General features: G+C 50.2%; 2 protein-coding genes across 3 annotated transcripts in view; both read left to right on the top strand.

Annotated features, from left to right (window-relative positions):
• The first annotated feature begins 445 nt into the window (after window positions 1-445).
• Window positions 446-14,557, top strand: NCLN (nicalin). 2 transcript variants are annotated; one of them, XM_067312966.1, is made up of 16 exons: window positions 446-718; window positions 3,801-3,991; window positions 4,204-4,348; window positions 4,980-5,074; window positions 5,312-5,392; window positions 5,597-5,700; window positions 6,151-6,239; window positions 6,419-6,558; window positions 6,998-7,176; window positions 7,325-7,412; window positions 7,503-7,541; window positions 7,645-7,808; window positions 8,433-8,486; window positions 8,577-8,655; window positions 10,080-10,179; window positions 13,365-14,557. In XM_067312966.1, the coding sequence occupies exons 1-15, from the start codon at window positions 538-540 to the stop codon at window positions 10,137-10,139; spliced, it is 1,689 nt and encodes a 562-aa protein (XP_067169067.1). In that variant the 5' UTR covers window positions 446-537; the 3' UTR covers window positions 10,140-10,179; window positions 13,365-14,557. The 2 variants fall into 2 exon arrangements, with proteins under 2 accessions (XP_067169067.1, XP_067169066.1); XM_067312965.1 differs by having other exon boundaries at window positions 12,175-14,557.
• An 804-nt stretch (window positions 14,558-15,361) lies between these two features.
• CELF5 (CUGBP Elav-like family member 5) overlaps window positions 15,362-27,509 on the top strand; it is a 52,857-nt gene continuing 40,709 nt past the window's right edge. Inside the window, exons 1-3 of the mRNA XM_067312969.1 lie at window positions 15,362-15,621; window positions 15,738-15,854; window positions 16,087-16,195. Of these exons, the coding sequence (XP_067169070.1) occupies window positions 15,556-15,621; window positions 15,738-15,854; window positions 16,087-16,195 (292 nt within the window). The 5' untranslated portion in view covers window positions 15,362-15,555. The remainder of the gene's footprint in view (window positions 15,622-15,737; window positions 15,855-16,086; window positions 16,196-27,509) is intronic.

The following is a 27,509-nucleotide window of genomic DNA, read 5'->3' as shown; positions in this document are numbered from 1 at the left end:
GGCCCACCACCTCAGCAGCCATGCTGAGCTTCCAGCCAGCTTGTTTTGCAATAAATCTCGTTGATAAGAAAGTCCCGCGGCGCTGTGATTTGATTTTATCTCCCCGTGGGGCAGGTGCACAGGCAGGCAAGGGGCCACGACCTGGCGGGGCAGCACGGCCTGGCGGGGCGGCCCGCGCCACGCGCCTTAGGGTTCCCCGCCCGGCCCGGGCCTCTCCGTCCGCCGCCGCCGCCGCCGCCGCCGCCGCCGCCGCCGCCGCCGCCGCCCACCGGCGGACGGGACTACGGCTCCCGGCAGCCCTTGCAGCGGCGCCTGAACTACAGCCCCCGGCAGCCCTTGCGGCGGCGCCGGAACTACGGCTCCCGGCAGCCCTGGCGGCGCCGCCGGAACTACTACTCCCGGCATCCCGCGCGCGGCCCCGCCGCGCCGCGCGTGCCTTGCGTCCCGGCGCGCCGCGCGTGCCGGAGAGCAGGCGGCGGCGCCGGCGGCAGGGCCGGGCGGGGCCGGGCCGCCGCCATCATCATCATCATCATCATCATGCTGGAGGAGGCGGGCGAGGTGCTGGAGTCGGTGCTGAAGGCCTCGTGCCTGCCACTGAGCTTCCTGCTCTTCGTGCCCGCCGTGCTCCTGCTGCTGGGCCCGCCGCCCGCCGCCGAGGCCGCCCACGAGTTCACGGTGTACCGCATGCAGCAGTACGAGCTGGGCGGGCAGCCCTACGGTGAGGCGCGGCGCCGCGGTCCTGCGCCAGGCCCGGGCGGGGGCGCGGGGAGGCCGCTGGGGAGCCGGGGGGCCCGGCGCGGCCGGGCAGGCCCGAACCGGGGCGGCCCAGGCGAGCCCGGCCCGCTGAGCTTGGCCGCCGGTCCCAGGACAAGCCGGCGGGCCAGGGGCTCCGGCGGTGGCCAAGGGCCGCGGTGTCCTTGCAGGCCCCTCTCCCGGGTTGGATCCTGCCGCAGCTCAAGGAGCCCCGGCGCAGCCCCCTCACGGGGCAGGACCCGGACCCGGAGCCCGGGTCTCTCCTCTTGCCGTTGATTCCTCTGCTCTCCTGCCTCAGACGGCTGTGCTGTGCCGTGCCCGTGTCTCCTGGTTTAACATGTCTCCTTCCTTTTGCAGTTCTTCCTTCATGTTACCGTTGACCTCCAATTTCTCTCTGTGCTGTTGCTTCCAGGCTGCTCATTGTGCAACACTGTCTTTGAGTCAGAAATACAACCTGGAGTGTTGTAACCCTGAGGCCACCCTCCACCCCACCCCCCCTTGTACTGCCTAACCTGAACCAACCTTGTTTCAAAGTCTCCCACAGACATTTTATTCCGGATCAGAGTATGTGCTCTATGAGTGGCTTTTCCTGCTGTCTGTTTTGGAGCCTAAGTTTCAGACTTCTCCTGACAGACTGGAATTACAGCCCCAGATTTATTCTGTGCTGTTCAGGAGATGCAAGCTCTAGATCTTTCAAAGCTTCATAAAATCAAATATCAGTAAAGACAAAGCAACGCCAGCCATGCCTGCATGCTTTGTAAATACTACAGGTGCTGTTGGTGGCTTCTGGATATCTGAAATTGTTTCTGGGTTCTTTCATTACAGCATCTCAAAATGTGTCCACGTCTTGAAACTTTTGCTGCCAAGAACCTCACTAGATCCAAGCTAGGCTCTCTTGCAGAGGCATTAACTATCTCTTTTTTCTTGCGGCAGTAAATCTTTGCTGGCAGGTGTAATGGGGGCAGTAGGCGCATGTTTCAGCTAGCTTTGACTTTAGTTGCCTGTTATCTCCAGCCAAGTGCTCACAGTGTGTTTTGTAGATTTTTGTGAACTCTAGAAAAGCCATGCATTGATTTTTAAGACACTTGCAATTAACTTTTAATGCTGTTTCTTCTTCTGGACCCTTTTAGCTCAGTGTAGTGTGTATTGCCTTTGTTCCTTGCCAGCCCCTTTGGGTAGCTAATATTCCTGTTTCATGTGTGTTCTGAGGCTAAATGTCCTTCTGGATAAAAGCTTCCTGTTGTTCCAGATTCTCAAAATCTTTTCCAAAAACACTAAGTGGAGGTTGTTGCTGATTCTTTTGATGCAGGGGAGAGAAGTTGTTTTTGTCAACATCAGTCATAGAGCAATTTAAGAACGAACTTAGGCTTTTTAAATACTTTTTTAATAATTAGAATAGAGTCCTTCAAATTATAAATCAATATGTTGTTATTCAACAGCTCTTTGTAGAGAAACTACAGAAAATCAACTTGTCTTGCAGTGTTGTCAAATAACAGTGTTGGGGACTGCTCTGCTAAGATACCAGAGGACTGTGCTGGGAGCAGAATTCTGGGTCCATGCTTTTCTGTGTTTAGACATCATTGCTTTAGGGATGGTGGAGTAGTTTTCCTTGTTATGAATTTTTTTTTCTCTGGTCTGAGGGACCTGTTATTAATATCTGTGCTTGTTATACATTGCAGGAACTCTATACAAGGCTTTTGAGCACTCATGAAAGCCTTAGCTCAGTTTCTGGGTGTGCTGCCCTCACTGATTACTATTCAGTGGAGGCACAGGTCATTTTATTGTTCAGGTGGTTTGATCCTTCTTGACCAGACCAAACTAGTGCCAGAGGTATGCTAAGCCAGGTTTAAATCTAAGTTTTAGCAATAGTTCACCTTAGAAGTAACTGCTTCATTTAGACCCTCTAGCCCATTTGAGAATATATTCCTCCCACACCTCCCTGCAAAAGGAGCAAAGCAACTCCGTGATTACCAATGTCTGCCGAATCTATGATTGGAAAACCAGCTATGAGGGGAGGGGCATGAGGGCATGGAAGAGAAGCGAAGTCAAGCCCAGGCATGGTTCATGTTCCTGCATCACAAGGATGTCTGGGGGCTGTTCCTTGGAACTGGGTTCACTTCCCTGAACTCTCTACACTCCAGCAATGGCCCCTGGAGAGAGATTAGCTCCTCCATGGAGGAGATTCTGATTTGGCATGCCTTCTGGAGCAACTCAGTCCTCTCCTGGCTGCATGAGAGCTCAGTGTGATGAAGTCTTTGATATAGGTGACTGAGTTTTGGAGGGAGAAATTAGGTTTAGAGCATTACAAATTGTAGGGTGGCTTTGAACATCTCTGATTTTGCAAGATGCCCTTGGGGTCCTCCCTTGGAGAATACTGGAGCCGCTGGCAAGCCTCCAGAGTGCTATTCTCTGCAAGGATTGTATTTTTATGTGGCGATTTGATGTGCTGAAGCCGAGATTAGGAGAGGATGAGGAGCTGGAAACAGCCTGCCTGTTTGTAATTTTCTCAGTCACAGAAACATCCCGGTGGATGAGCTAGAACAGCAGGAGCCCCCTGCAGTTTGAACAGATATGGGGTAGCCTTGCTGTGTCCTTCCACAAAGTGGTTCTGCACAGCTCGCATGCTCTGCTCACAGACAAGGAGATGCTACAGCTGGAGGGTGCAGCAGCCAGAATAGCCAGAGGCCACACTTTCCCCTTATGCATTGCTGCCTGCAGGTATCAGGTGGAGGCAAGCAAACAGGTAGTGTGTGTGGTTGTGGTGGAGAGGAAGGCTGCAGGGCAGCCTCGGCTGTGTAGCCCCAGAGTCAGGGGATCCTGGCAGAGTGTGGCTGCACAGGTACTGCTCTGATGGATGGAGAAAAAAACCCATAGATCTCTGTTCTTTTTAGGACAAGGGGAAAAGATGAACTGTAGCTCTGTGTAGGTCCTAGCTGCTCTGAAGTGCATGAGACTGTCACCAAGACTGTTCTGAAAAGGAGCTAGGCTCAGGCAAAGGGTTTGTGATCAACTCGCTCACTAAGCCTCCCTCTGCTCCCTCCCCACAGGCACCAGGAGCGCAGTGCTAAACACAGAAGCCCGCACTGTAGAAGCAGACGTTCTGAGCCGCCGCTGTGTCATGATGCGGCTGGTGGATTTCTCCTACGAGCAGTACCAGAAGGCTCTCCGCCAGTCAGCTGGTGCTGTGGTGATCATCTTGCCCCAGTCCATTTCTTCTGTCCCGCAGGATGTTGTAAGGGTAAAAAAACATTCCCTTGCTCTTCTGATGGGAGATGTTTGAGGGGGAGCGAGGTTTGACTTGCTGCAGGACTGAATGGTCCTGTTGTAATGCTCAACAAATCACATTCTAATTTTAAAACTTAGTTCTCTCTCTCTGCTTTGGCTGTTCATTTTTTCTGCCCTCTTGCATGTTTAGCAGATGCTAAGTTTGCGTCTCACTTAAATCTTCAGCAATTCATGGAGATAGAGCCGGAAATGCTTGCTATGGAAACTGTTGTGCCAGTCTACTTTGCAGTGGAAGATGAAGAGCTGCTGTCTATCTATGAGCAAACACGGGCTGCTTCTGCATCACAGGGTTCTGCATCGGCCGCAGAAGGTGAGCCCCAACAAGTGGGGGAAAGGTTTAGAGGAAGACAGTCCTGCTCCCACCTCTGTCAGCAGTCTGCTGCATCACGTGCACCATGAACCAGTGTTCTGTTGCCTTCATGTTTGTTCTGTTTATGTTAAAGTGCTCTGGGATTTAATGGAAGAAAAACCATCTAAGAGAGAGTATTATTTGACTAGGAATACAGTTGCATGGAGTGGGTTCTTAGTTTCACACTGTTGCAAGTAGGATAGAAAGCAAAACTCGGGTAAAAAGATGTTAAGTGACTATCAATAGGTTGGTAGGACCTGGAGTTTTTTGTCTGAGCACAAGTCAATTTAGTACATCCACGTATTCCTCTGTAAATAACTTTACTATCTCCCTGTGTGATAGGTGCAGTACATATAGCTGATTATGATGAACTTGAGGTCTGTTGGAGAAAGTTTTTTGTTTTAGCAAGTTCAAAGTATCGGGATTTCAGAACAGAATGAAAATGCATGGTCACTAGGGTTCTGTGTCAATGCATAAACAAAATGACAAGTGAGAGGGCTCAAGTAGTTTAAAGCTTGTCTTTCCAGAGATCAGTTAGCAAGGGAAATAAAGGGACAGAACTTCCCCAAGCGTACTTAATTTTTTGTTCTAGTTCTGTTGCACACAGCAACTGCCAATGGCTTCCAGATGGTGACGAGTGGGGCTCAGAGCAAAGCTATCAATGACTGGCTCATACCCAGTGTGGAGGTGAGTTCTAGATGGATTGAAACTTGCAACATTGATGGGGTGCCTTCTTTTATGGGGACTTCATTCGGCATTTGGATTGACAGGGGAAATAAGGGGAGGCTCAGCCAGATGAGAGAGGTGGCTGAAGTCCTCAGAACTGAGGCCACTGGAGACTGGATAGGCTTGTAGGAGGCATGCCGTCTTTGTCCTGGCGCACAGGAGGAGATGCTGGGTAACGCTGGTCTCTTTCCTCTTCAGGGAAGGCTAACGGGGCTCGGTGGAGAAGACCTGCCCACTGTTGTGATAGTTGCCCATTATGATTCTTTTGGAGTCGCTCCTGTAAGTACTCTTTTTATCTGCAGGTCTTCTGTTTTGCTCTCTCCCTTTTTCCCCTGGGGCCTCTGCCCCTGTGTTTTTTCTTGGCCCTAAAGACCAGGGGCAATTACAAGTGGAGCATGGTGGTATGCAGTCTTGAAAGCTGTTCTGGAACATGAAGATAAGTGTAGGATTGTCACCTTGCTGCTGTCCCACTTCTTCCTGCAGTGGCTGTCGCATGGTGCTGACTCCAATGGCAGTGGTATCTCTGTGCTACTGGAACTAGCCAGGCTGTTTTCCCGGCTCTACACCTACAGACGTACCCATGCTGGGTAAGAAACTGCCCTCCTCTTGGGGTAATGTGGGTAACTGCGATCAGGCAGAAGGGCTTTTGCTCCAGGCCTGTAGACTGCTAGTGTTACAAGCAGTCCTTTACTCTGTTCTGCTTCCCTCCCAACATAGCAGCTGTTAATTGCCAAGCTCCTTCCTTTGGTTTCTTTGCTGAGGCTCTGCTTAAGCTGGAGGGCAAGTGGAAGGAATGAATTGGGACCTAGATTCCATCCTCAAGCAGTGGGAATTCCCCCACTTTATATCTGTCCTGTCATTGCCTAAGTATGTGGCATGTAGGAAGCGTTTGTTAATGGGCAGTTTGCCTTGAACCTCAGGTGCCAACTGTTGCGATTTCCCCCCCACACACACACACACCTCCAAGGCTGAGTAAATGAGTTCTGTAGCCATGGAGTGTGGTGTGCTAACTCCTTTCTGTCTTCTTCGATGGGCAGGTATAACTTGCTGTTCTTTGCATCTGGAGGTGGCAAGTTTAATTATCAAGGAACCAAGCGATGGCTGGAAGACAACTTGGATCACACTGGTGAGAAAGGGGCTGGCATTCCAGTATGTTTCAGTAGCAAGACCTCAATTTAATATATTGTGATAAGTGTCTAGTATGTCAGCCTTCCCGTGGGAGTCTCCTTGTGTGAGCCTTGCTAGCATTTACATTCCCAGAGAGCACAAAGCATAGCATTAAGGGTTTGAATTTGTCTGTTCCAGATTCCAGCTTGCTGCAGGACAACGTAGCATTTGTTCTCTGCCTTGACACTCTGGGCCGAGGGAACAGCCTTCATCTCCATGTCTCAAAGCCTCCCAAAGAGGGGACCTTGCAGAATGCATTTCTGAGAGAATTAGAGATGGTAATGAAAAGCATGTTGGGTAGAGGGAAACTTGGGACTTGCATTGGGGAGCTGCAGCTCTCCTAGAGAGAAAGGAAAGGAGGAAGAGGTGAAGAAAGAGCGCACCATTGAAATATTTCACAATGTGTTGTTTCTGGTCATTTGATGTGGAGCGCAGAAAAATCCTCGTGCCATGGTTCTGAATGAAGCAGACTAGATCTGCAGCACTTTCCACTCTGCTTGCTTATGGTTTATTGATTGCAAAAGCTACCAAGGTGATTTATGTAATAACAGTAAAACAACATCTTTTTAATGGCACTAGCCAGGGTTGCAGCTTACAGGTGGGAGGGTATTTACCATTTGTAGCACTAAATCTTGGATTTAGGTGGACTGGGCAGCACAAGGTGGGATAGTGCGGTGGGAAGCATGACACCCTTGAATGGCTTGGCCTTTCCTTCAGGTTGTTGCCAGCCAGTTCCCAGAGGTGAAGTTTTCCATGGTACACAAGAAGATAAACTTGGCTGAGGACATGCTGGCATGGGAGCATGAGCGTTTTGCCATCCGACGCTTGCCAGCATTCACCATCTCCCATCTGGAGAGCCACCGGGACAGCCTGCGCAACAGCATCATGGATGGGAGGTTAGAGGCCTTGGGGAAGGCTGCAGTTGAAATTAAACCCATAAACACAAATGGGGAAGTGATGAATGGTGTTCTCTTGAGGGAAGCTGTTCTTCTTGAGCAAGCTGCTCCCATTGACAGATTCATAATCCCCCCCCTTTTGCCTTAGGGCACGTGTAGACACTAAGGCACTAACCAGGAATACTAGGATCATTGCTGAGGCTTTGACTAGGGTCATCTACAACCTAACAGAAAAGGTAAGAGCCACCCATCCTGCAGTGCCAGTCAGACTTGTCCTGTCCAACCAAGTCTTCTCTCACCACCAGCCTGGCTCTTTTGCTTTGCAGGGAGCACCTGCAGATCTACAGATTTTCACGGAGCAGATGGTAAGCACAGTGTATTTGTGTCATCTATGGGGAGAAGGGATTCAGGGTCTGGTTTTAGCATATATGTGGTTGACTCCCTTTCTTTGGTGGTATTTTTCTGTAGCAAATCCAGGAGGAGCAACTAGAGTCAGTGATGGACTGGCTGAGCAGTCAGCCAAGGGCTGCCCAGCTGATCGATAAAGACAGCACCTTCCTCAACACCTTAGAATATTATATGGGCCGCTACCTGAAGGATGTGAAACAACATCATGTAAAGGCAGACAAAAGGTAAGAAGAGAGATAAAAGAACCAGCTGGAGCGTGCACACTGGCTTCCCCTTCCAATGAATCTTGTCTCTGAGCTGCAACTTCTCTTGCTCCTTCCTTGGCATGTGGCTACAGGTGATTACTATTTTCTGCTGTCCTGTCCGTTATGGTTTGTGCTCTCTCTTCTCACATAGAAAGCTGTGTATCATTCCTCACAGCACAGTAACAAGTTTTAGCTCTTGGAGAGAACCACTGCTTTGGTTCCATCCTTCCTGCTCTGAGTGCTGCTTCTCTCTGAATGCAGGAAAGACCTAAGGCCCCCTAGAAAGCTTTCTTTGATTGCAAAGAGGCAGCTCGCTTCCTGTCTAACCTGCTTGGGATGAGGCAGTTTTATGAACCCAGCAAGGCATCTTCCACGTGCCTCTTCTGAGAAAATCAAACAGCATGTGTCCTGGATTGCATCCTTGAGCTTCTGTCTGTAGAAAAAGAGGGAGCTGACAGCTAAAATCAGTTCAAAACTGGTACGCAAGGTTGTCATACTTGCCTCTCTGTGGTTGGATGAACTTCTTGGGAACAGAGGTCTGGGATGTCCTTACTGCAGCGTCTAGAAATGTAGTACAACCTGAAGAATTTCTTCTTTCCCCAGGGACCCCGAGTTTGTGTTCTATGACCAGCTGAAGCAGGTGATGAATGCATACAGGTATGGAATTCTCTTGGGCACGTGTGGCTGTTGTCTCTGTCTGTGGCAGTACCTGCTCTAGCTATTTCATGTGTTCTTTCTTCATTTCAGGGTCAAGCCAGCAATATTTGACCTGCTTCTGGCTGTCTGTATTGCAGCCTACCTTGGAGTTGCCTATGTTGCAGTCCAGGTAAGAGAAAAGGAATAAGAGACAAACATATTATTTTCCTCTTAAATAACATGTCAGTTAGAGTGGCTGCTACTCTCACAGTCCCAGCACCAAATTTGGAACAATAATCCCATCCCACTCTAAAAGAAGTAATCCAAAATGGCTGGCTGTTTTGATTTGGATTTCTTTGAGCATCTCAAGTGGCTGTGTTGAAGGCAATCCCTTGCCAGTTCTGAAATTTTCTTTCCTAGTGCCATCTTGTATATGTCCTTACAGATGTCCTTGGTCAAGGACAGGCACAGCTCATTTGTTAAGCTACTTTGCCTCTCTAACAGATTCCATTAGCTTCAGACTGAAACTTCTCAAGATGACTAAAACTTGCTTACTGTTGTAAGTTAGGTGTGTTCTGAGATCCTTCCAATAGCTAAACTTGGGATGCAGCTTAGAAATGAAGCTTCAGGGCTGGGGGTTAGTTTTTGTTTTTTGTTTTTTAGTTAAACTATAAATACATCCTGTGTCCAGGCTGCTGCAAACATGACATTCCATGCCTAGGCCAGCCAGCTTAAATTAAGTCTTTTGGGTTTTTAAGCATTAACAAGGCCACTGTGAGCTAGACTTCTCATCCTTCCTGGCTTCTTTGAAGAACATGAATGAAGGGGAAGTATTTGAGATCAGTCTGAATATTGACCTCTTACTTCATATTATTTGTGTTTAATACTCATTGTGGGATACAAGAAGCATTTTAGAATCTGAAGTAACAATAATAGAAACAGGAGGAAAAACATCATCTTTGACTTCTGACTACTATCTTCCTTATGTTCATTATGATAAATTATTTGAAACCTGGATCTTGTAATAGCTACTGAATATCCTAAAGTAGCCATTATAGAATCAAAATGCAATTAATCAAAGCAGAATCAAAAGAAGAATTAAGTAAACTTCTAAGTCACTGGTGAAATGATAAAAGAAATGATCCTGGTAAAGGATTGTGAACTAGTGGGAATCTCTGGGTTTGCCTGATTCATTTCTGCATTCCTGAAACTGCCAGCAGCCATGTTTCTGTGTTAGTGGCCAATATTATACATGTGCTGAACTCTGAAACTTTCCTTCCCCTTTCGAAGGAAAAGAATTGCATCAAAAAAATCAAATCTGTAACAAGTATTTGCATCTTCATGATGGGGGTGATACCAGCCTGCACAGACTTTTCTGTAAGCCATCACTTTCTGTAAAACCTTGACTAACTGGCTTCATTGTAGTAATTCCTCCTAATTCACCAAGTCCCACTCTGTTCTCAGGATCGAAGTGTTAGTGGGTGAACCAAGCAAAGTATTGTGTTTGTACATTAGAATTGCTTTAAGCCTTCTAGTTTCCTCCCTACATAGAACACAGCCATTTTATTAGAGCTTATAAGGACTCATGGTTACTTATTTTCCTTCTGTTTCCAGCACTTTGGTCTCCTTTACAAGACGATACAGAGATTATCCCTTAAAACCAAGCAGCAGTGAAGTAACAAGTCATCACCTGTTCAGCAGCACTGAGCCATCGGTGAGCCCATCAGGAACCTTCTGCCTTCCATTGAGTCCTGCTGTTTCTCTTCTTCTCTCTCCTCTTTGCTACCCTGGAGAGGGGAGAAAGGCAGAAAGAAAGTGAAATTTCTACTCTTGTGCACCTTTTAGGTGCTTTTCTCCCCTTTCTTCCCTTGAATTACACCATGTCTATTTTCCTTTGCTTTGTGGCGAGAGAGAAGCTCAGAGACTTCAGTAATTCCTGCAGGTTGTTTAAACACTGAACAGCTGATTCTGAGCAGTTTCTGAGTGTAAAATCAGGCCCAGCACCTTCATGGGCATGTGTGCCATACAGCCAATTTGGAGGCTGAAACTACAGAGCAGAGTGATTGTATTATCTCTGCCCAGCAAACAAGGATTCAGAGCACTTTTTTTTTTTAAACAAAAAGTGCACATGCAAATTAAAGAGAGAACTAGCATGTTTTCTTACTGCACCTCCTCCTCAAGTTCTCTGCCTGGCTTCAGAAAGGTGTACTGAGCAAACAGTGTCTCCAGCAAGCATCTTGTGTTTTGTTTAGACTGTGCTATAACTCGTTCCCTTTTAGGAGGTGCACTGTAAACAATCTTGACTGTTATTCAGATTGGGGAATGAGGAAAGATTGTTAAAACGGGTTCCTGCAGTAGAATTCTTACCAGGGCATGTTGTCCTGCCTCTGTCAGAGGCTGCATTTTGCTGTGTACTTGATTTCTCTTAAAGTTCATCATCCTTGAACAGTTTGCTGCTGCCACCACTCTGTGCTTAACTCCTACTTGGTTTTTAGTGGGGGATTCTACAGTCCCAGTTGCTGTAGGATCATGTTCTGTGCTGTTCCATGTATTTAAACAAGCTAGTTATAGCAAGAGCACCCCAGCTCTTGCTGAGCTCTGGTCAGTAATTACTTCAATCTTCATTCCTCAGTTTTCACTTCCAGCTGGGCTGTGGATTTTGGGGTGTTTTGTCATTCACCTGCATCTCAGGGTCTCATTTCACATTTTTCAACTCTGTTATTTCTGAAAACCCTGTTCCTGGCCTGAGTGTAAGAGCAAGTTCCCAAAGTGCTTGTTGCTGTCTCCTTTCACATTCTGCCCCCAGTATGTATGTAAGGAGGCAGGCCATTTAGCCATTAAAAAAAAACAAAACAAAATGAAGTTTTATGAATGTCATGGCTGTTTCTAGAACTGTAACTAAGAGCGTACATCTTAGAACTTGCCCTCTCTGTTACTTTTATCCTTGAGCAAGGCCTTATTTTTAGTTTGCTGATGCTTTTGGATGGAGACAGCTGTCTAGTTAGCTGGAATAGTTGCCAGTGCTTGTGCAAAGCTCTGGAGGGCCAGGTAACCAGTTCCAAAGCATTGTCTTCTCTTAAGTTTAAGCCTTTCCTGAATTCCACCATCCAAGGTAAGCAGGATGGTACCTGTCATCACTTTCTGATGAGAGCAGGAGGCTCTTTCTGGGCAGTGCTGCACTTTGGTTACCCCCCAAGTTCTCATGGAAAATATATCAAGATTTTGACTACAAGTCCTAGGCTAGTCATAGCTCTAGAAGATGTCCTGATTGAATAGCTGCTGTCCTGCCACTCAACAATGTTTCTTTGAGTCCTTTCTATAGATTCTGTTCTGTGCATGTGTGGTCTCCTCACAAGCCATGGTGACTACCTTTATTTAAAAGGAACACTTTTATTTAAAATAGCATCTTCTACAGAGGCTGAAAAGTGCTTGTGGTGTCACCTTTTTTTTGTATGCAGGGAAAATTCAAGCTGTGCATCCTTGTCTGCACCACAACTGCGATTGTACACCCTTGTTAGAAAAGGGGTTGTAGTGGCCAGTCACTGTCCTTGTCCTTTGGATGGGGGCCAAAGCACTTATTTCATTTCCAGCCATCTTTGTTTCTTTCACTGTAGTCTCCTTCTTGGAATACCCTTACCCCACAGTGTATGCTTCCCTGCTATTTAAAATATGTAATGACTTGTTCTTTAAAGGGTCTTTTCTTTTCCAGGAGAGCATGCGGATGTCTGTGGCTCCCTGTAATATCAGCAGGTGGCATGGTACCAAGCACTCCTGAAATATCAGCCCTACAGGGAAACTTACCTTTTGCTGGTCTTTTGAGTGCTTGCTTGAAATATGTCTCTCTGCATGCATGAACTGTTTGTGACACTCTTCTGACAAATGAATTTATAATTACTTCAGAAACTGGTTTCTTGTTCTGGAGTAGGTGGAAGATGAGCCTTGATCATTTGTCATGGATTTTTATGCTCTGCTCTTAAAGACTGGATGTATTGTGCTCTGGGAGGGTGCGTGCTCTGCACTGTGTAGGTACAGAACAAGCACAGTGCAGTTGACTACCCGAAGAACTTTATGGGTTCTGAGTATCTGGAAATGGTTTCAGAGCCCTCCAGCTGCATCATATGTTCCTAGTGTGCTACACTTGGAGGCGGGGTGTTCCCCCATTCCAGCAGGTTACTTAACTCCATTACTTCACTGAAAAGAAACAGAGAAGCCAAAGTTATTAGCAGTCCTGCTTGAGCTTGGCCTGATGCACATAAAATTTACAAGTAGTGGGCAGGAGAGAATAGGCCCAGAGCATTCTTACTTGTAGTGGAGACTATCAACCTTGGCTCTTCCACGTGAGAAGCTCAAACCTCAGAGTCACAAACTTCCACCAAGGCAAGCCAGTGTGGTTGCAGCTCTTTCCCTGTCAAGGCTGTAGCATTAAAGCAAACACTTAACTCCTTGTGGTCTCAACAATAAACTGCCAACACTCCTGATGCAGTGCCAGAAGCCAGTGGCAGCTATCCAAGAGAAAGAGTAGAGGTAAATGAGAGTTCACAAACTCCAAGGGCAGTGGGGATAGTGCCTTGCTCTCTCCTGCACTAGGGTAATTTGTCCCATAAGCCGGTTGAATGCACTTCATATATCTCTAGCTGGCTGCCACAGAAAGAAGTTCTTATTACAGATAAGGGTTTGTGCTTCTGATCAAAGTGTGTGTACTAAAGCGCATTGTATGCTCAAATCTGAGAGTCAAATTCCAGCTTTCTCATATCTGGGAAAGAGGGAGTGGAGACTTGCACTATCACATTAGTGTCCATTTTGGGAGTGAACCTGGTTCCCACATTGCTATGTTTCTTTCGGGAAGTTGACACAGAAGCTTAACATTAGTCCCTACTATTCTGCTTTGTTTTGTAATAGCAAGAAAAATGGTGCTGATCCATTCTGCAGCGTATCTGATTAATTCTCTCACCAACATGACACAGAGGCAGAAACCCAGCAGCTGTTCTGATGAAATAAAAATTCTCCACAACACTGCAGAAGAGCTCTGTGTAGCTGATTCTTGTGCCCCTATCTCTCCCTTTCCTTTTTATCAGGAGTTTGCATGGCCTGGAAGGAGGAGGCATGAAGGCACATACCCACATGTTCATAAGTGGCTAGCAGGTGATGCTTCTAGCCATAAAGGAATACTTTTCGCAATCTATCTGATTTTACCTGTTGTTCTGTTGCTGCTAAGTCTGCAGTCTAAGTCTGCTAAGGCTGCAGAAAGATGCTTTTCTAACAGGCTTTAAGAATTTAAACTGTTTTATTCCTTCTACCTGCTCCCACCCACACAGGCAGTAATGGGGATTATATGCAGGTAGTTTGGGCTATTGCAGCTGATCTCCCGACTAAGAGAGGTTCATCCTTATGAAGTAGGTACTGCTGTGCAATATGAACTTCACCCTTGAACTTTTACAGTGCTAAGAGGAAAGACCCTGAACCCAAAAAGGAGCTAAGGGATCCCAGTGACTATGGCAGGAGGAGTCACCACAAACTAAACCTTTAAAACCCTGAATATCCCACAACAGCATTTATTCTTTTCAAGTCGCAGTCTCATGTTGTTCATAATACAAGGCAAAATTTATCCAACTTCTGCACCTTGTGGCCAAGCTGGGTTTTACATCTAAGAGCCATTCAGTCCTGACCTGCAGATCTGAAATGATGGAGGTGCTACTCTGTCCCTCAGTAAATTGTACCTCCGGCTGTTCCTGTGGGGGCTCTCGCTTGTTCGCTTTGATCTGTTTAGTTTACATTTGTAGTTATTGGGTAACAACTTCAAGGTTATAATCTGGAATGTTTGCAGCTCAGGAAAAAGTTGATTTATCTAGTAATGTTAACTCAATTATTTATCTCTTCTTGTGCATCCTAAAGAACAAATGTATATTGAGGTGAATATTTAAAAGCTAATAGAAAATTCAGTGCAGTTGGCTAACATTACTGTAGCTATATTTTTTCTCATAAATGTAATAGCATTTAAGTATTTTAACATTTTTCATTTCCTTATTTGTTTGTCCCTTTTTTCTCTTTTCCCTGGAAAAATAAATCAAGAGCGAGTAGGTTTGATGAGCAGATGTATTGGAGAACTATTAGTTTCTGCTGCTGCTATTTGCAAGTTCCTTGCTTTATTTGAAGGATTATACCTTCTGCAAAAAGGGATGAAATACTTGACTTTAAGAGCAGACATTGTCCCTTCTGTATAGCCAAAAGTAAAGTAGTTTGATAGAAAACATTTACAGACACTGAGCCAGATTCCAGCACCTTGAGGTTAGCAAACACCCTTTGATTCTTGCTGATTTGAAGCAAGTAGCGTTTCTGTGCAAGATGGGTGCAGTGATGTGAAAAGCGGCGCCCTGAGAAGCCAGCGTGCCTACGAGGGCCGTTTTAAGAAGCAGTATTGTGCCTTCCAGCACTACCAAATGACTTGTCGAGCCCTCATAAACTAGTTATTTATTCAAATTGTAAACGTCGCAAGAGATCTGTTCGCTGGGCATGAGTCAGTCATGTCTTCCAAAGCTCAAAGATTATCCTCGTAGAGAGGGAAATCGATCCAACGGCAAGGAAAGGAGGGGAAACGCGGGTTGTGCCTTCATCCTGCCCCCTCACAGCGTCAGGGTACCGGAGGGACGCTCCGTGGAGACCTCGCTGGGGCCGGGCCGGGCCGGGGCTCCCTGAGGGGGGACGCAGGGCCAGGCCGGGCCGGGCCGGTGCCCGCTGCGGCGCCCCTAGGCCTGCGGGCGAGCGCACGGGCCGGCCCGTGAGGCGCGCGGGGGTCCGCGGCGATTGGCTGACTGAGGGGTGGCACCGCCGGCGGCGATTGGCCGGGGTAGCCGTGGGCGCCGCCGGGATTGGCGAGCGGCGGCGGGGCGGGGTCTGGCGGCGGGAGAAGGGCGCGCGGGCAGGGGGGCGGGTGCTGCACTCGTCGCGCCCTGCCAGGTACGAGCGGCGCCGCGAGGGGGACTGTGCCCGCGCCCGCCCGGTCCCGTCCCGTCCCGCGCCCCTTCCCGGCCGCGAGCCCCTCGCCGCGCCGGCCCCGCCGCTGCCTCACGGTGAAGGGCCGTCTCCCCGAAGGATGCCGAAGGCCAAGGAGCTGGCGGGGAGCAGCAGCTCGGAGAGCGGCCCCGAGGAGGAGGGCCAGGTACTGCTCCTCGGGCCCGGCCGGCTGTTGTGGCCCGGCCTGGGCTCGGCTGGGCCTGGGAGAGGGGCTGAAGCGCCTCAGGCCGGGCTGCTCAAGCTGGCGATCTCTCCTCCTAGAAAAGAAAGAAAGAAATGCCTTCCAAGCCGGAGAAAAGGCCGAAAGCAGAGGCCAGGCCTTCAAGGGTGGCAGCAAAGCCTCAGGGACAAGACAGCGAAGAGGAGGGCATGTTCCAGGTAGGGGGCAGGGGCAGTGCTAGGCATGTGCCTTCCTCCTCCTCTTCCCGCAGGCCTCCCCGACCCCTCTGCGGGGCACTGCTGTAGCTGAGCTGCCTTTCTCCAGCGCATTCCCACCTGCGGCAGATCCTCCTCTGGTCCCTTGGTGCTTTGAGAGGCCCAGGCAGGCCTGGGGGCTGCAGGGCAGCTTGTTGCCGCACTGGGTTCAAGCGCTGGCTCCATGTCTTTGCAGATCGGGAAGATGCGCTACGTCAGGGTGTCCTGCTTCAAGGGGAAGGTCCTTGTGGACATCAGGGAGTTCTACGTGGATAAGGAGGGAGACACCAAGCCAGGGAGGAAAGGTACAGCAGCACGTTCACAAGGCGACAGTCGCAGGTTGTGCCTGGCTTGCTCCCAGGCTGCTGGCTCAGCTGGCTGGGAATGTCTGCCTTGGGGTCAGGACTGACCTGTGCATGGAGCAGAAACCTGTGCATGCCACGCTTTAGGGACCCAGTTCAGCACTTTCTCAGTCTGAGTGGCAACGGCTGAAGAAAAACACAACAAATAAGCAGGTGTGAGCCTCTGCTGAGGAGCCTGACTGGCCTGTGGCCGCTCTGGGAAGTGGAGCAGGAAGCTACTCTACAAGACTCTGGCTCCATCTCTGATCAACAGCCCTTTCTCTGACTGTTGTCAAGGGCAGAGCTGCAAGGTGGAGGAAGGGGAGGCAGCAAGCACTAGCTCTGATGTTTCTACCTCGTGTCCCACTCCTGACTGACAAACTTGTCCTGGTACAGGTGCTGTTAGGCCTCTAATGTGGCATGGTGTGTGTTTGCCCCTAATCTGTAATGGTGGAGCTGTGCTTGGTAGGGAGAAGCTCCCAGAGGTAAACTCATTCTTCCCAGTCTGAGTGGGGACAGAAAGGTTAAGAGCCTTTTGGATCCCTGATGAGACCGTGATGTGGTGCGTTAGGTGTGTTCCTTGCTCCCCTGTCAAGGCATCTGATGCTGTGATATGGTGGTACAGCTTGGGTAGCCCATCACGGCAGCATTGCCTGAGCCAGTGATGCCAAGGAAGGCAGCTGGGGAAGGAAAGACATGTCTTTTTCCAGAGCTCCTCAACTGCTGAGTCAATGTTCAGCTTGAGGTTGTATGCTCTGAGACTTGGACAGTGACTTTTGAAGTTCACAGGCCCTGAACTGTAAGTCACTTTTCTCCTGCCCTGTGTGTTGCAGTGCTCAGCAGAGATTCAGTTAATGTGGGATTTCTTGGGGAACCTTTCAGTCCTTGCTATTGATTTTGTGTCAGGGTAGATGAATTTCTTTCAGCTTGGTTTGCTTCATAACCGCTAAGCATGGTTTACCTTCTAGAAATTAATTTCCTTCAGAGAAGTTACAACTATAAATTACTCACTTAAAGGGAACCACTTACCCCCTAATGAAAGTTGGAAACAAAGCCCTGAAGCCTTCCTGTACCATTGGGGGCAGGAGGGAAGGAGTGTGGTGGACTCCTTCCAGGCTATGAAAAACACATCCACAATGTAAGACAGAAGATCTGTTAGTTAGAACAGAGATCATGAAGAAATGTTTTCATCTAAATACTGCCTCTGCTGTTTTGCTGCAGACTTCTTGGCCCTTGATGTTTATCTATAAAATTTAATAAAGCTTGGGCCTTGGCTTTTGTAATGTGTTTCTTGACAACATTTGGCTGGAACCCACACAGCAATTTCACTGCCATGTTTGTTTTGTATGGGAGAGAAGCCAGTGACATCAAGACCTTATCTCTACTGGATCTAAAAAGAAGCCAGTTCTTCTCTACTGTTTAAGCTGCACTAGTAGAACTCTGTTAGCAGCAGGTTTTGTGAGTAGAGCTAGAGTTGGCATTATTTTCTTTGGGCAGCTGAAAGGATGGTGTACTAACTACTGAGTGGAGTAAGGCTTTCTTAGGATCCCTTCACAGCTCATGGGGGTGGTAGTTTGTGCTGGGGAATAGGCTATAAGGGGCTGTGGGATTCTTGAAAGGCAAATCAGGCTTACTGTGTGGTGTTTCTGTGATACCTGTTGACATGGATGCTGAGGTGCTGACACAGAACTGCTGTGCTCAAAAAGCTGTCTCCATTTCTGGCCTCAGGCGCTGCCTCAGATTCTAACTTTCCCTTCTGTAGACAGCCTGAAGGAGCTGCTTGCCCTCAGCCTGCTCTGAAACCTCTCCTTCTGCTATTTCTAGGGATTGCCCTGTCTGCAGAACAGTGGAACCAGCTGAAGGAGATTATTCCTGAGATCGATGCTGCAGTCAAGAAATTCTAAGATGAAGAATCTCAGCTACCTTGTACCTGTTTCCTTTCCCCTTAAGTGTACTGCAAAGCATAAAGCCAAAGATTCCCATCTGGAGCCTTCCCCTCACCTTGCTGGGGTTTCCTCATTGAGGTGGTAGTTGTGCTGAAAAGACCAGAGACTGCTTTCAAGTAACAGCTTGTAATGAGCAAGTGGAACTAGAACCAGTGGTGTAAAGTGAGACTTCAGCACCTCTGGCCTCTTTCTATACTTGAGGTCTGCTCTAATGAGGGCACTAAGCAGCCCAGGGCATGGGAATACCTGACTCAACCTTCCAGGCATGGATGGCTGTCAGTCTACACTGTGGCGTGCTCTAACTGCTCTGCATCTGCTGCTGTCTTCCACTTGGTTGACTGTTGACTGTTTGGTATACCTCATGCTGGCATCCGCTGCCTCTGTGTTCCCTCCACATGCCATTCTGGCTATTTCAAGTACTTTTTTGTGTTGGTGGGCTTTTTTTTTTTTTTTTTTTTTTTCTTCCCTTCCCCTTGCATAAAGAAGGGGATTTAGCAACTGGTTTGTAGAGGGTGAATATGCACAATAAATGTGTTTGCATTACAAAAAGGAGATGCATAGTGTCTCACAGGCTGGCAACTCGACTCCTTCTTTCAGGCTCTCTTCTTTGTAGGCTGGTGTCAGATTTCTCTTTCAGAAGAAGAACGCTCTGTAGTGTTTATTCCCTTATGATATATTCCCAATGATCTTGCTACACAGAAATGATATCAGACAGCAGTCTACTCCAGGCCATGGGAAGGGCAAGCTAGAATGTGAATCATTCAAAGGAGTCGGTAATTAGGAGGCTTGTTAAATAGATGGGAATTTAAAAGCCTAAGTAGAAAAGAAAAGATTCCTTGCCCTGTAGCAGAGAAAAATGACAAGCTATGGAAGGAGTGGTGAGAGGACATTTCATGTTTGAGATCTAAATAGATCAAACTTTGGGATCAGCTGCAGCAAGCACAGCTTTCCTCAGCAAGGCTTTTCCAGGCTTTGCAACAGTTTGCGTCTTCCATCTATTTTAGGTTCTTCTCTTGCCCTCGTTTCCATAGTATCTGAATGCTTCCTGCTCTTAAATATATTCATCTGACACTTGTGACACCTTGGTGAAGTAGGAGGTACTAAGGCCCTTTCTCTGGAGAAGTGCGGAGACTGTAACAGCTCAGGATTGTGTGGAAGATGTGGGGTGGAGAATCTGGGATTTCCTAAATGCTAAATTTAACTGATGGATTAGCCTTTCACTAGGGGATAGCAAGAGGGGGGGTAAAGAAGAAAAATCCTTCCTCATAAAACAGCCCTTCAAAGATTAGTTAAGAGACAATGTGCTGTAGCTGCTTGCGGTGGATAGGAAGATGGGTGGGCTCCATAACTGAGGCATTTCTCTTTAATCCTGCGTTCCATTAGTCCCTGGCCACATGTGGCACTTTGCCTCTAGGCACTGAGAGTGAGCATGTGGACGCTAGACTCTGTCCCAAAGACAGGTTGCTCATGCTGTAAGCCTATTCCTCTGGAGTATTCCTAACACAATGCCCTAACATGTTCTTTAGAGACTGAAGGTAAGGGGAAGATAAGTGCCAAAAAAAAAGCTGAGAAGGTAACTTGCCAGTAAGAGTGGAACAATTTCTCTGAGAAAAGTACCCGAGAGAGAGTCCCGAGGCAATGCTGGGAGTGTGAGAAGCTACTGAACTGAGGAATGATAAGGGGCTCAAAGCAGTTGGTTTTCTGGATCCTGCTGTCCTCTGGAGTTGAAAGCTCTCTGCTCTGCATTATTAGATGCTCTGCAAAGAGATGAGACTACTTCACCTCATGGCATCCTACAGCACAAGGTATATGACTATGGCAGCCCTGACTCCCATTGGTCTAAGCTGTCACAGTCAAAGCCTTGGTGGAAGCTCCTGCAAAGGTGCAGACATGTTAGCAAGACTGCTCTTACTGCAGTAAAGCCCAATTCCTGTTTCCACAGCAGAGGTGTTTTGTTGGCTGGGTAAAGCTGGTCCTGAGCTGCTGAAGCACGTGGTGTAGGTGTGAACCCAAGATGCTGCAGCTGGGAATGCTCTCTTCTTTTTTTCTGTGCAAGCCCTGGGCTACTCTGAAGTCTGCCAGCATTTGTGTTGCTGCTGTAGCCCCCCGCCACTGATGTCTAGCTGAGGAAGCCCTTACAGGTAAGGGCAGGCTGGAGGGCAGGGGGTTGCTTAATGCAAGATTCAGCATTGCTTAGAGAAGGGAGAGGACAACTGCTCTGGCTCTTCGTTGCTGTCAGAGCAGTTCTGGTGAGGTTTGGCAGCAACTGCTGATGCCCTGGTGGCACCCGTCAAGAGAATTGTTACTGGGGTAGCAAAAGCAACTCCAGAAATGGAGGGCTGGTTGTGTCCCCCAAGGTCTCTCCTGAGGGACTTTGCTCTAAAGCACGTGACCAGAACGACCACCTCTGTGCACAGTGCCTGCTCCAGGAGCATCACTGAGGGGGACAGAAGAAACACAAAATCAGATCAGCAGAGCTTAACGTCTTACCTGATTAAAAACAGGTCCAAACTGAACTTGATCAGCTTAATAGATACTACGTGGCTCTAGAGCTAAGAATGGCCTTTGTTTAACTGAGAGAGGGCCCTGTGTTGTTCTGCTGTTTTCTGGCTGCTTTTCTTTTGAGAATTTGAAGAAGCAGTTTGCAAACAGCCCCAACTTTTTGTTTATCAGGCAACAAGACTTTTTCATTTTTAAATCCTCAAAGAACAGCTGCTCTTGATCAGAAAGATATCTGGAGTCTTTGTTCATTTCCAGCTTGCTCACTGTTATAGGCAACTTCTGCTCATAAAATCACAAGCCTTAAAACTTCATTAATTTATGGTTTGTTGCAAAGTTAAAATATTGAAAAGCTGATTTAAAGTCTTCATTGACTGGGATATCAGATATCCAGTGAAAGGTAAACAGCAAGTACTTGGTAATGCAGGAGAGGGTGAAAGCTTCTAGCAGAAAGCCAAGCGCTCTTCCACAGAGAGGGTAGGGCGTCTTAAGTCGTCAATCCGGCTGTTCTGGAGCAATTTTCTCTGCCGAACCCTTTGTTCAGAGCAGAAACAGTCACGTTACAGGAAGGAACTGTTATCTTCTTCAGACCCCACACTGCTGCTTGGAGGTTTTCTGCCGGGACAGCTTCAGCTGGTCCTTTAGCCCTCTTGTCTGGGGAGCAGACAGATCAGGGAGGCAGGTTGTTCTGAAAGATTCTTCAAAGATCCAATGTGGCTTTTTTTGTTTGTTCTTTCTTAATTTGTGTCTCCTAGGTGATGTGGAAATTCAGAGCTCCAGCTTGTGTTCTCTCCCTTCCTCAATGCCTTCAGGAGTTGGGGGGAAGGACAGTAGCTCCTTCTCCTGCAAAGTGCATCCCTGCAGTTCCTGCACCCTGTCCTCAAGCCCTTCCTGAATTTGGGCCGCAGGACTGGCTCTCTTCACCTTTTGGTTTAAGCTGCTCCTTAAATCCAGCTGCTCCTCTAAAGCTGCTCCTCTAAATCCAGCCACTCCTGTGTTTTCCTGGCTTCAAGAGGGCATAGAGGTGATTAGCAAGTGAAAAAGCAAGGCGTTTTCTTTTTTAATGTCTCTCTCTAGTAGTGAAACTCCTCACGGGCACAGAATGGTTTGGGGGGGGGGGGAGGTTGTTTTTTTATTTATTTATTTTTAACAGCTCCTTTGGGGGCAGCTTCTTAGGTTTGTTCCCTCATCCTCTGGTGATCACGGATCAGAGTTTTGTTGCGCCCTGCCAGCTCTCCCCTGCAGCCTCCTCTGTGGCGGATGGGACGTGTTTCCTCTTCATCTGCAGAGGTGATCCGGCTCCCTTGGTCTTGCTGTCTGTCCTGGAGATCTTCTGTACCTTCTTTCTTTTGTCACACATTTTTTCATTTCCATTTTTCCCCCACTCTCTCTCTCTCTTTCTCTCCAAAGCTCCATCTTTGTGCTGTAACTATCTTTTATCTACCCCTTAATCCTGTTGCTGTATATAATTCTCTATCTGGCTTTGCAAACTCTTTCCAAGCGCTGATTGACAGCTGCTGTATTTTCCATTTACCAGCAGTATTTCCTGGCTATTTTTTTTCTTCTGCAGTCAGGGATGATTATAATATGTCCATTCATAGACTCCAGAAGACACTGGATATATCCTTCCCTCTGGATAGACATTTTCCACCTAAGGCACTGGGTGCCTTGGGTTGGATATAAATCCAGAGCAGCAAAACCCTGTGCTGCAGCAGCTGACGTGAAAAAACAGGCTGGGCATGGAAAGGTGTTTGAAGACACGACTTGCTTAGCCATGATTCATCCAAGGTAAGGTTTGCTGCTGTTGTGATAAAGGTCCCTTCTTTTTAAGGTTGCCTCATCTGTTTGCAGCTGTTAAAAATCAGGACAGCTTGACTTGTCACAAACTTCTCAGCTGATGCATCTGTGGCCTCTGAATAGCGGGCAGAGCGCTGGCAGCCTTTGCAAGAGATGCGGAGAGAGAGCGTGACTGCTGTGGGGAGCTTTATTTTTGAGGGTGGATTTTAGGAGTGGTTCTGCGCAGCATGGTTCTACAGCAGGCATCCTGCAAGGCCATGCCGTGGCCCCTGGGCTCAGGCTAGGCTGCAACAAGCTGGGAGCTTTTGTGAGCCCATTTGAGTAAAAAGCAAGTAAAAAGCAGTGGGCTGGGGCAGGAGGGGCGTCTGGCTGCCACGTTTGGGAGCAGGCGGCTGAGGCTGTGCTGGATGTGTGCGTCGGCAACAGGGTGCCACCTCCACTCACTGCCTCTATCTGCAGGATCCAGGGCAAGAGTCCTGGGAGATGGCAGAAAGCTCCCAGCAGAAACACAGAGCCGCACTCCTCTGCAACGCCCTGGGCCTGGCGCCCTCAGCAGAGCCGAGCGCTCACCCCCTGCCGAAATCCTTGGCCCCTCTGCAAGCCTCCCAGCACGAGGGCATGGGCGTCCGCTCGTCGGCAGGGCCCCTGGGGAAGGGCGAGGGGCTGCGCTGTGGCTGTGGGGTGGCCATGGGCGGCGGAGCGGGGTGGCTGCGCCCTGGCAGCGCCCCAGCAGGGCTTGGCTGAGGCGGGAGAGGGAAATGTCCCTGCCTGGGCCAGCGGTGCCACTGGGGCTGGGATCACCGGTCCCCTCTGCTGGCTGGGGCGGGGGGGGGAACAGGTCTGGCCCCGAGAGTGCTAATTGCTGCTCAGATGTGGATGCGCTGCCGGCTTTGGACCGTCTGGCACAGCCCTGGCAGGACAGAGCTGGCGATGCCTCCACCAGCTGCGTTCGCAGTGGGAGCCAAGCTGCCAGGGAGTGGGCTCTGCCCATAAGGCCGGGCCGGGGACCAGTGTGGACCTGGGCTGCGTTTCGCTCCCCTCCTGGCCCAGCTGCCCTCCACGGCGCTCATCAGCCTCCCGTTTTTGGGGGGCTCAGGCCAGGGCTGGCACTGCGGAGGGAGCAAAGCCCTGCCACCACCCTCTTTTCTTCCCTCGGGGGCACTGGGGAATTTTCTGCTTTAAATCGTTCCTTTGCCTCCAGACCCTGGTGCTGAAACACCGGGGAAACAGGGCAAAAGGAGCCAAACGCCGATTTCGGAGACAGATGTGGAGGGAGATGATCGCAGCTGGCCTTGTCTTTTGTTAGCAGCATGGGCGCAGGCTCCTGTTTTGGGGGACCCTCGGTGCCACGTTTCATGCCAGCTGCTGGCGACTCGCCCTCCCGAGACAAGCGCCAGCTCCTACGAATACCGGGACTGCTCCCGGGGCACCCCGGTCTGGGCCATGCGCCCCCCCCCCCCCGGGGGGTCCCCGTGCTCCCTCGTGGGGGCCCTGCGGCCCTTCCGGACGACCCCCGGCACGTCCGCCCCGCAGGTTCCCACCCCCCCCCCCGGGGTCCCCCCGCCCCCCGGGGTCCCCGCGCCCCCGGCCCCGGCAGGGGTCGCTGCGGAGCGGCCCTTTGTGGCGCCGCGGCGGCGGCGCTGGCGGCGGGGCCGTTCCCAGCCGCTGCCTCCCCCGTCCGCCCGCCCGCGCCGGGCGCGGGGCATGGCCAGACTCCGCGAGGGCGAGGCGAGGAGGCAGCCGCCGCCGCAGCCGCCGCGCCCGCCGCGCCCGCCGCGCCGAGCCTCCCCCATGAGCAGCAGCGGCGGCGCGGAGCCCCCCGCGCAGCCCGACAGCATGAAGGACCTGGATGCCATCAAGCTTTTCGTGGGGCAGATCCCGCGCAACCTGGAGGAGAAGGACCTCAAGCCGCTCTTCGAGCAGTTCGGCAAGATCTACGAGCTCACCGTGCTCAAGGACCGCTACACCGGCATGCACAAGGGTGAGCCCGGCCCCGCGCGGCCCGCTCCGCTCCCGGGCGCGCACAAAGCGCGGCCGGGCCCGCCGCCCCCCGCGCGCGACCCCCCCCCGCGCGGGGCCGCCCCCTCCGCCGCGCCCCGCTCCGCTCCGCCGCCCCCGGGGTCGCTCGCGGCCGCCCCCGCGGTCCCCGCGCTGCAGCAGCGCCGTGGGGCAGCGGCCGCAGAGCGCCGGCGTCGGGGTCTCCCCGGGCGCTGAGCGGGGGCCCCCGGCGCGGCCCGAGCAGGGCCCCCCGGGCGGGGAGGTCCGCGCCCCTCCCCGTCGGCTCCCCCGGCTCCCCCGGCGGGGGTCGCTTCCCCCGGCCGCCGCGAGCCCCCGGGCCGGCTGCGCTACCACCTGCCGGCGCCCCGACGTGCCCGGTCGGTGCCCGGCGCTCCCGCTCTGCGCCGCGGCCTGGCCGGGCACGCCGTTGCACGGGGCTTTTGACAAAGGCATCAACGTGCAGCCCGGGGCACACAGAGACCGTGGCAGCTCGTTGCAGAGACTGGAATGGGAGCCCTCAGTCAGAGGCCAGCAACCTTCCTAGTGGTCTCAGACCTCCTCCCAGGCTGGAATATAATGGTACGGTTTTCAAATCTGCGTAACAAAGAATATGAGCTGCAAATCTGCTATTTCCAACGGCATTCTGGATAGATAAAGGGCCTTCTTGAGCCCTTGATCACTGAAGGACCTTGAGGGGATACTAAAAAGTTTGCGAAGGCTTGTTTGGCTACGTTTATTGCTGTATTTGAAAGCTGTGGCTTGGAAAGCTGTCACATTCAGGATGTCAGCTCCCTTCTGTGGAGCAGTTGGAGTCCTTCCCCAGCAGGTGTTTGAGGCTGGGATCTTATGATGATGATCACCACTGCTCCTGCAATGGGTGGGAATTCACAGGGCCCATTTGCTGTGAGATCCGAGATGGTGATCTCAGCACCACTCCCTGGCACATGTAGAGCAAGCCTGTAGGGAACCTACAGTAAGTACCTTTAAAGCTGTCAGTGCTCAGCCTGGCCCTCTGTGCCCTAAAATGATTTGTGATGAGGTCACGTGGTGGTGCACACAGGAGGGAGTGGGAGTTGCCTTCAGTCCTGATGCCTCTGGTTTCAGATTTAGGAGAAAACTTAAAAAACCCTGTGAGTGCCAAGGCAAGTCTAACATTTCCAGACTGAACAGAGAGGAAAAGGGACAACAGAAGGATGGGTTTATTTCCAAACAAAAGGCCAAACCTAACCCTAATTTAAAAGGAAAAAGCTCCTCACTGAAGGCTGTGGGAGTCAGGATGGTTTGAACCTAGCCAAAGAAGTATGTCTGGCTTGGGATTTCCAAACCAAACTGTCATGTGCTTGGGTGTCTACATGTGCATGGGACTGAGTCCAAACCTCTTACAATCTGACAGCGAGCAGCCAGGTTTGAAACCCAGCAACACAGTGGGGAGGAGAATGGCCCCCAGGCAAGAAGCAAGTGCACACTTCATTGCAGTTGATGTGTTAAATATAGGCTGTGTTTGTGGTCAGAGGTCAGGTTCCAGGCAGGAGGCAGATTCTGCCACTCAGATATGGAAATTAGAGGGGACAGCATTGGTATTAGCCAGATCTGTGTGACATTAACTTGCTGTTAAATGCAGGATTCAGGCAGCAAAATAAATGTATCCCTTTGGTTTTGACATTTTTGAGCAGATGCAGGTGCTGGTTAGGGATTGTTGGTGCTGTTCTTTCCATAGATGGCCAGTCACGTGCAGGTTATTCTGGTGGCTACTGTACAGTTATTTTCACACCTTTGATTTCTTCTGGCCCCCCTGTTTTGTGCAAATGGAAAAGCTGGGATTTCTTGCTTTATGGCTTGGGTTACTTACAGTCCCTCAGCCTGGTTTGGGACTAGACATTATACATTTCTGAAGAAGGCTGTGGAGGGGATGAGCGTGCAGTGAATGTGTTAGACCCACTGTTCAACCAGCCCTGACCCCTGCCTTCCCTGGCCACCTCACCGGGTCCAGCTGCCTGGCGTGCTTGCTCCCACAGGAGCTGAGTCCCACTCCCCATGAGAAGGCTAGTCCGGGGGGAGCCACCGCAGCCATTGGCCTCTGCAGGGCTGGAGGGTGCCCGACGGCTTGCATGGCCAAGCCCAGTGGCAGAGTCCGCGGCAGGCGGGAAGCACGGCCGGGGGAACTGTCCAGGGTTTCGCAGCCACCCGATTAGTGGGAGGCTTTGGCAAATCCAAGTAATTATTCACCCATCCCTGCAGCATGTGAGAACCATAATCTTTCTGGGGCTGCTGTAAGAACAGATTCAGTTTTGTCTCCCCACGTTCCCTGATCCGCAGCGAGATCCAGCTGACAGCTCACATGCCACTTCCATCCGCCTTTTCCCTTACTTTCCCAAAACGGGGAAGAGAGATTGTTTGAGAAGACAGCACTACTGGTAAAGCCCAGCACGTCCTCTTGCAATCTCTTACGGCTTGATGTGGGGAGCTGAGCAGCTGCCTCTGGCCCCAGGGAGGAAGGGGGTGGAGAGGACCTGCCAGGGCAGGAGGGTGCGAGGTGGGCTGCAGGGTCCAAGAGTTAGCTAGCCCCCATGGGCTGTCCTGCTCCGGTGCTGGGAACCCACAAATTCACCGCAGAGAGGGGAGGGTCTCACAGGTGTGGTAGAAACATGAACACCGTTATGAAATTTTTTTTTAGTACCCAATTATTCGTGTCTCAGTAACCTGACTGGTAGCTGATACTGTTTCAGCCCCCTAATGTTATTCATGATGCAGTTTTTCTATTTATGTTAATTGCAGATGTGTTTGCATGTTAATGGAAGTATTTTTCTTAAAACTGATGTTTCCATGGGAAGAACAGGGGGAGCATTTGAACAGGCTTTGGGAATGGATCGGGGGAGACTGAGCAGGGAGGATCAAATGGAAATCTTTGGTCTTGGATTCCAGGATCGGGCAGAAGGCGGTTTCTCCAAGAGCGTCAGCATCCATCCTGGGTGGATTTCCTAGCAGTGCCCATGGGAGGGGAAGCAAAGAGACTCTGAGATGCAGAACTGAGCTGCAGG

The sequence above is a fragment of the Apteryx mantelli genome, chromosome 30, assembly GCF_036417845.1.
Source record: "Apteryx mantelli isolate bAptMan1 chromosome 30, bAptMan1.hap1, whole genome shotgun sequence".
NCBI classification, from domain to species: Eukaryota; Metazoa; Chordata; class Aves; order Apterygiformes; family Apterygidae; genus Apteryx; species Apteryx mantelli.
Note: the sequence above shows the minus strand (reverse complement) of the source record. Positions and strands in the feature narration are given on the sequence as shown.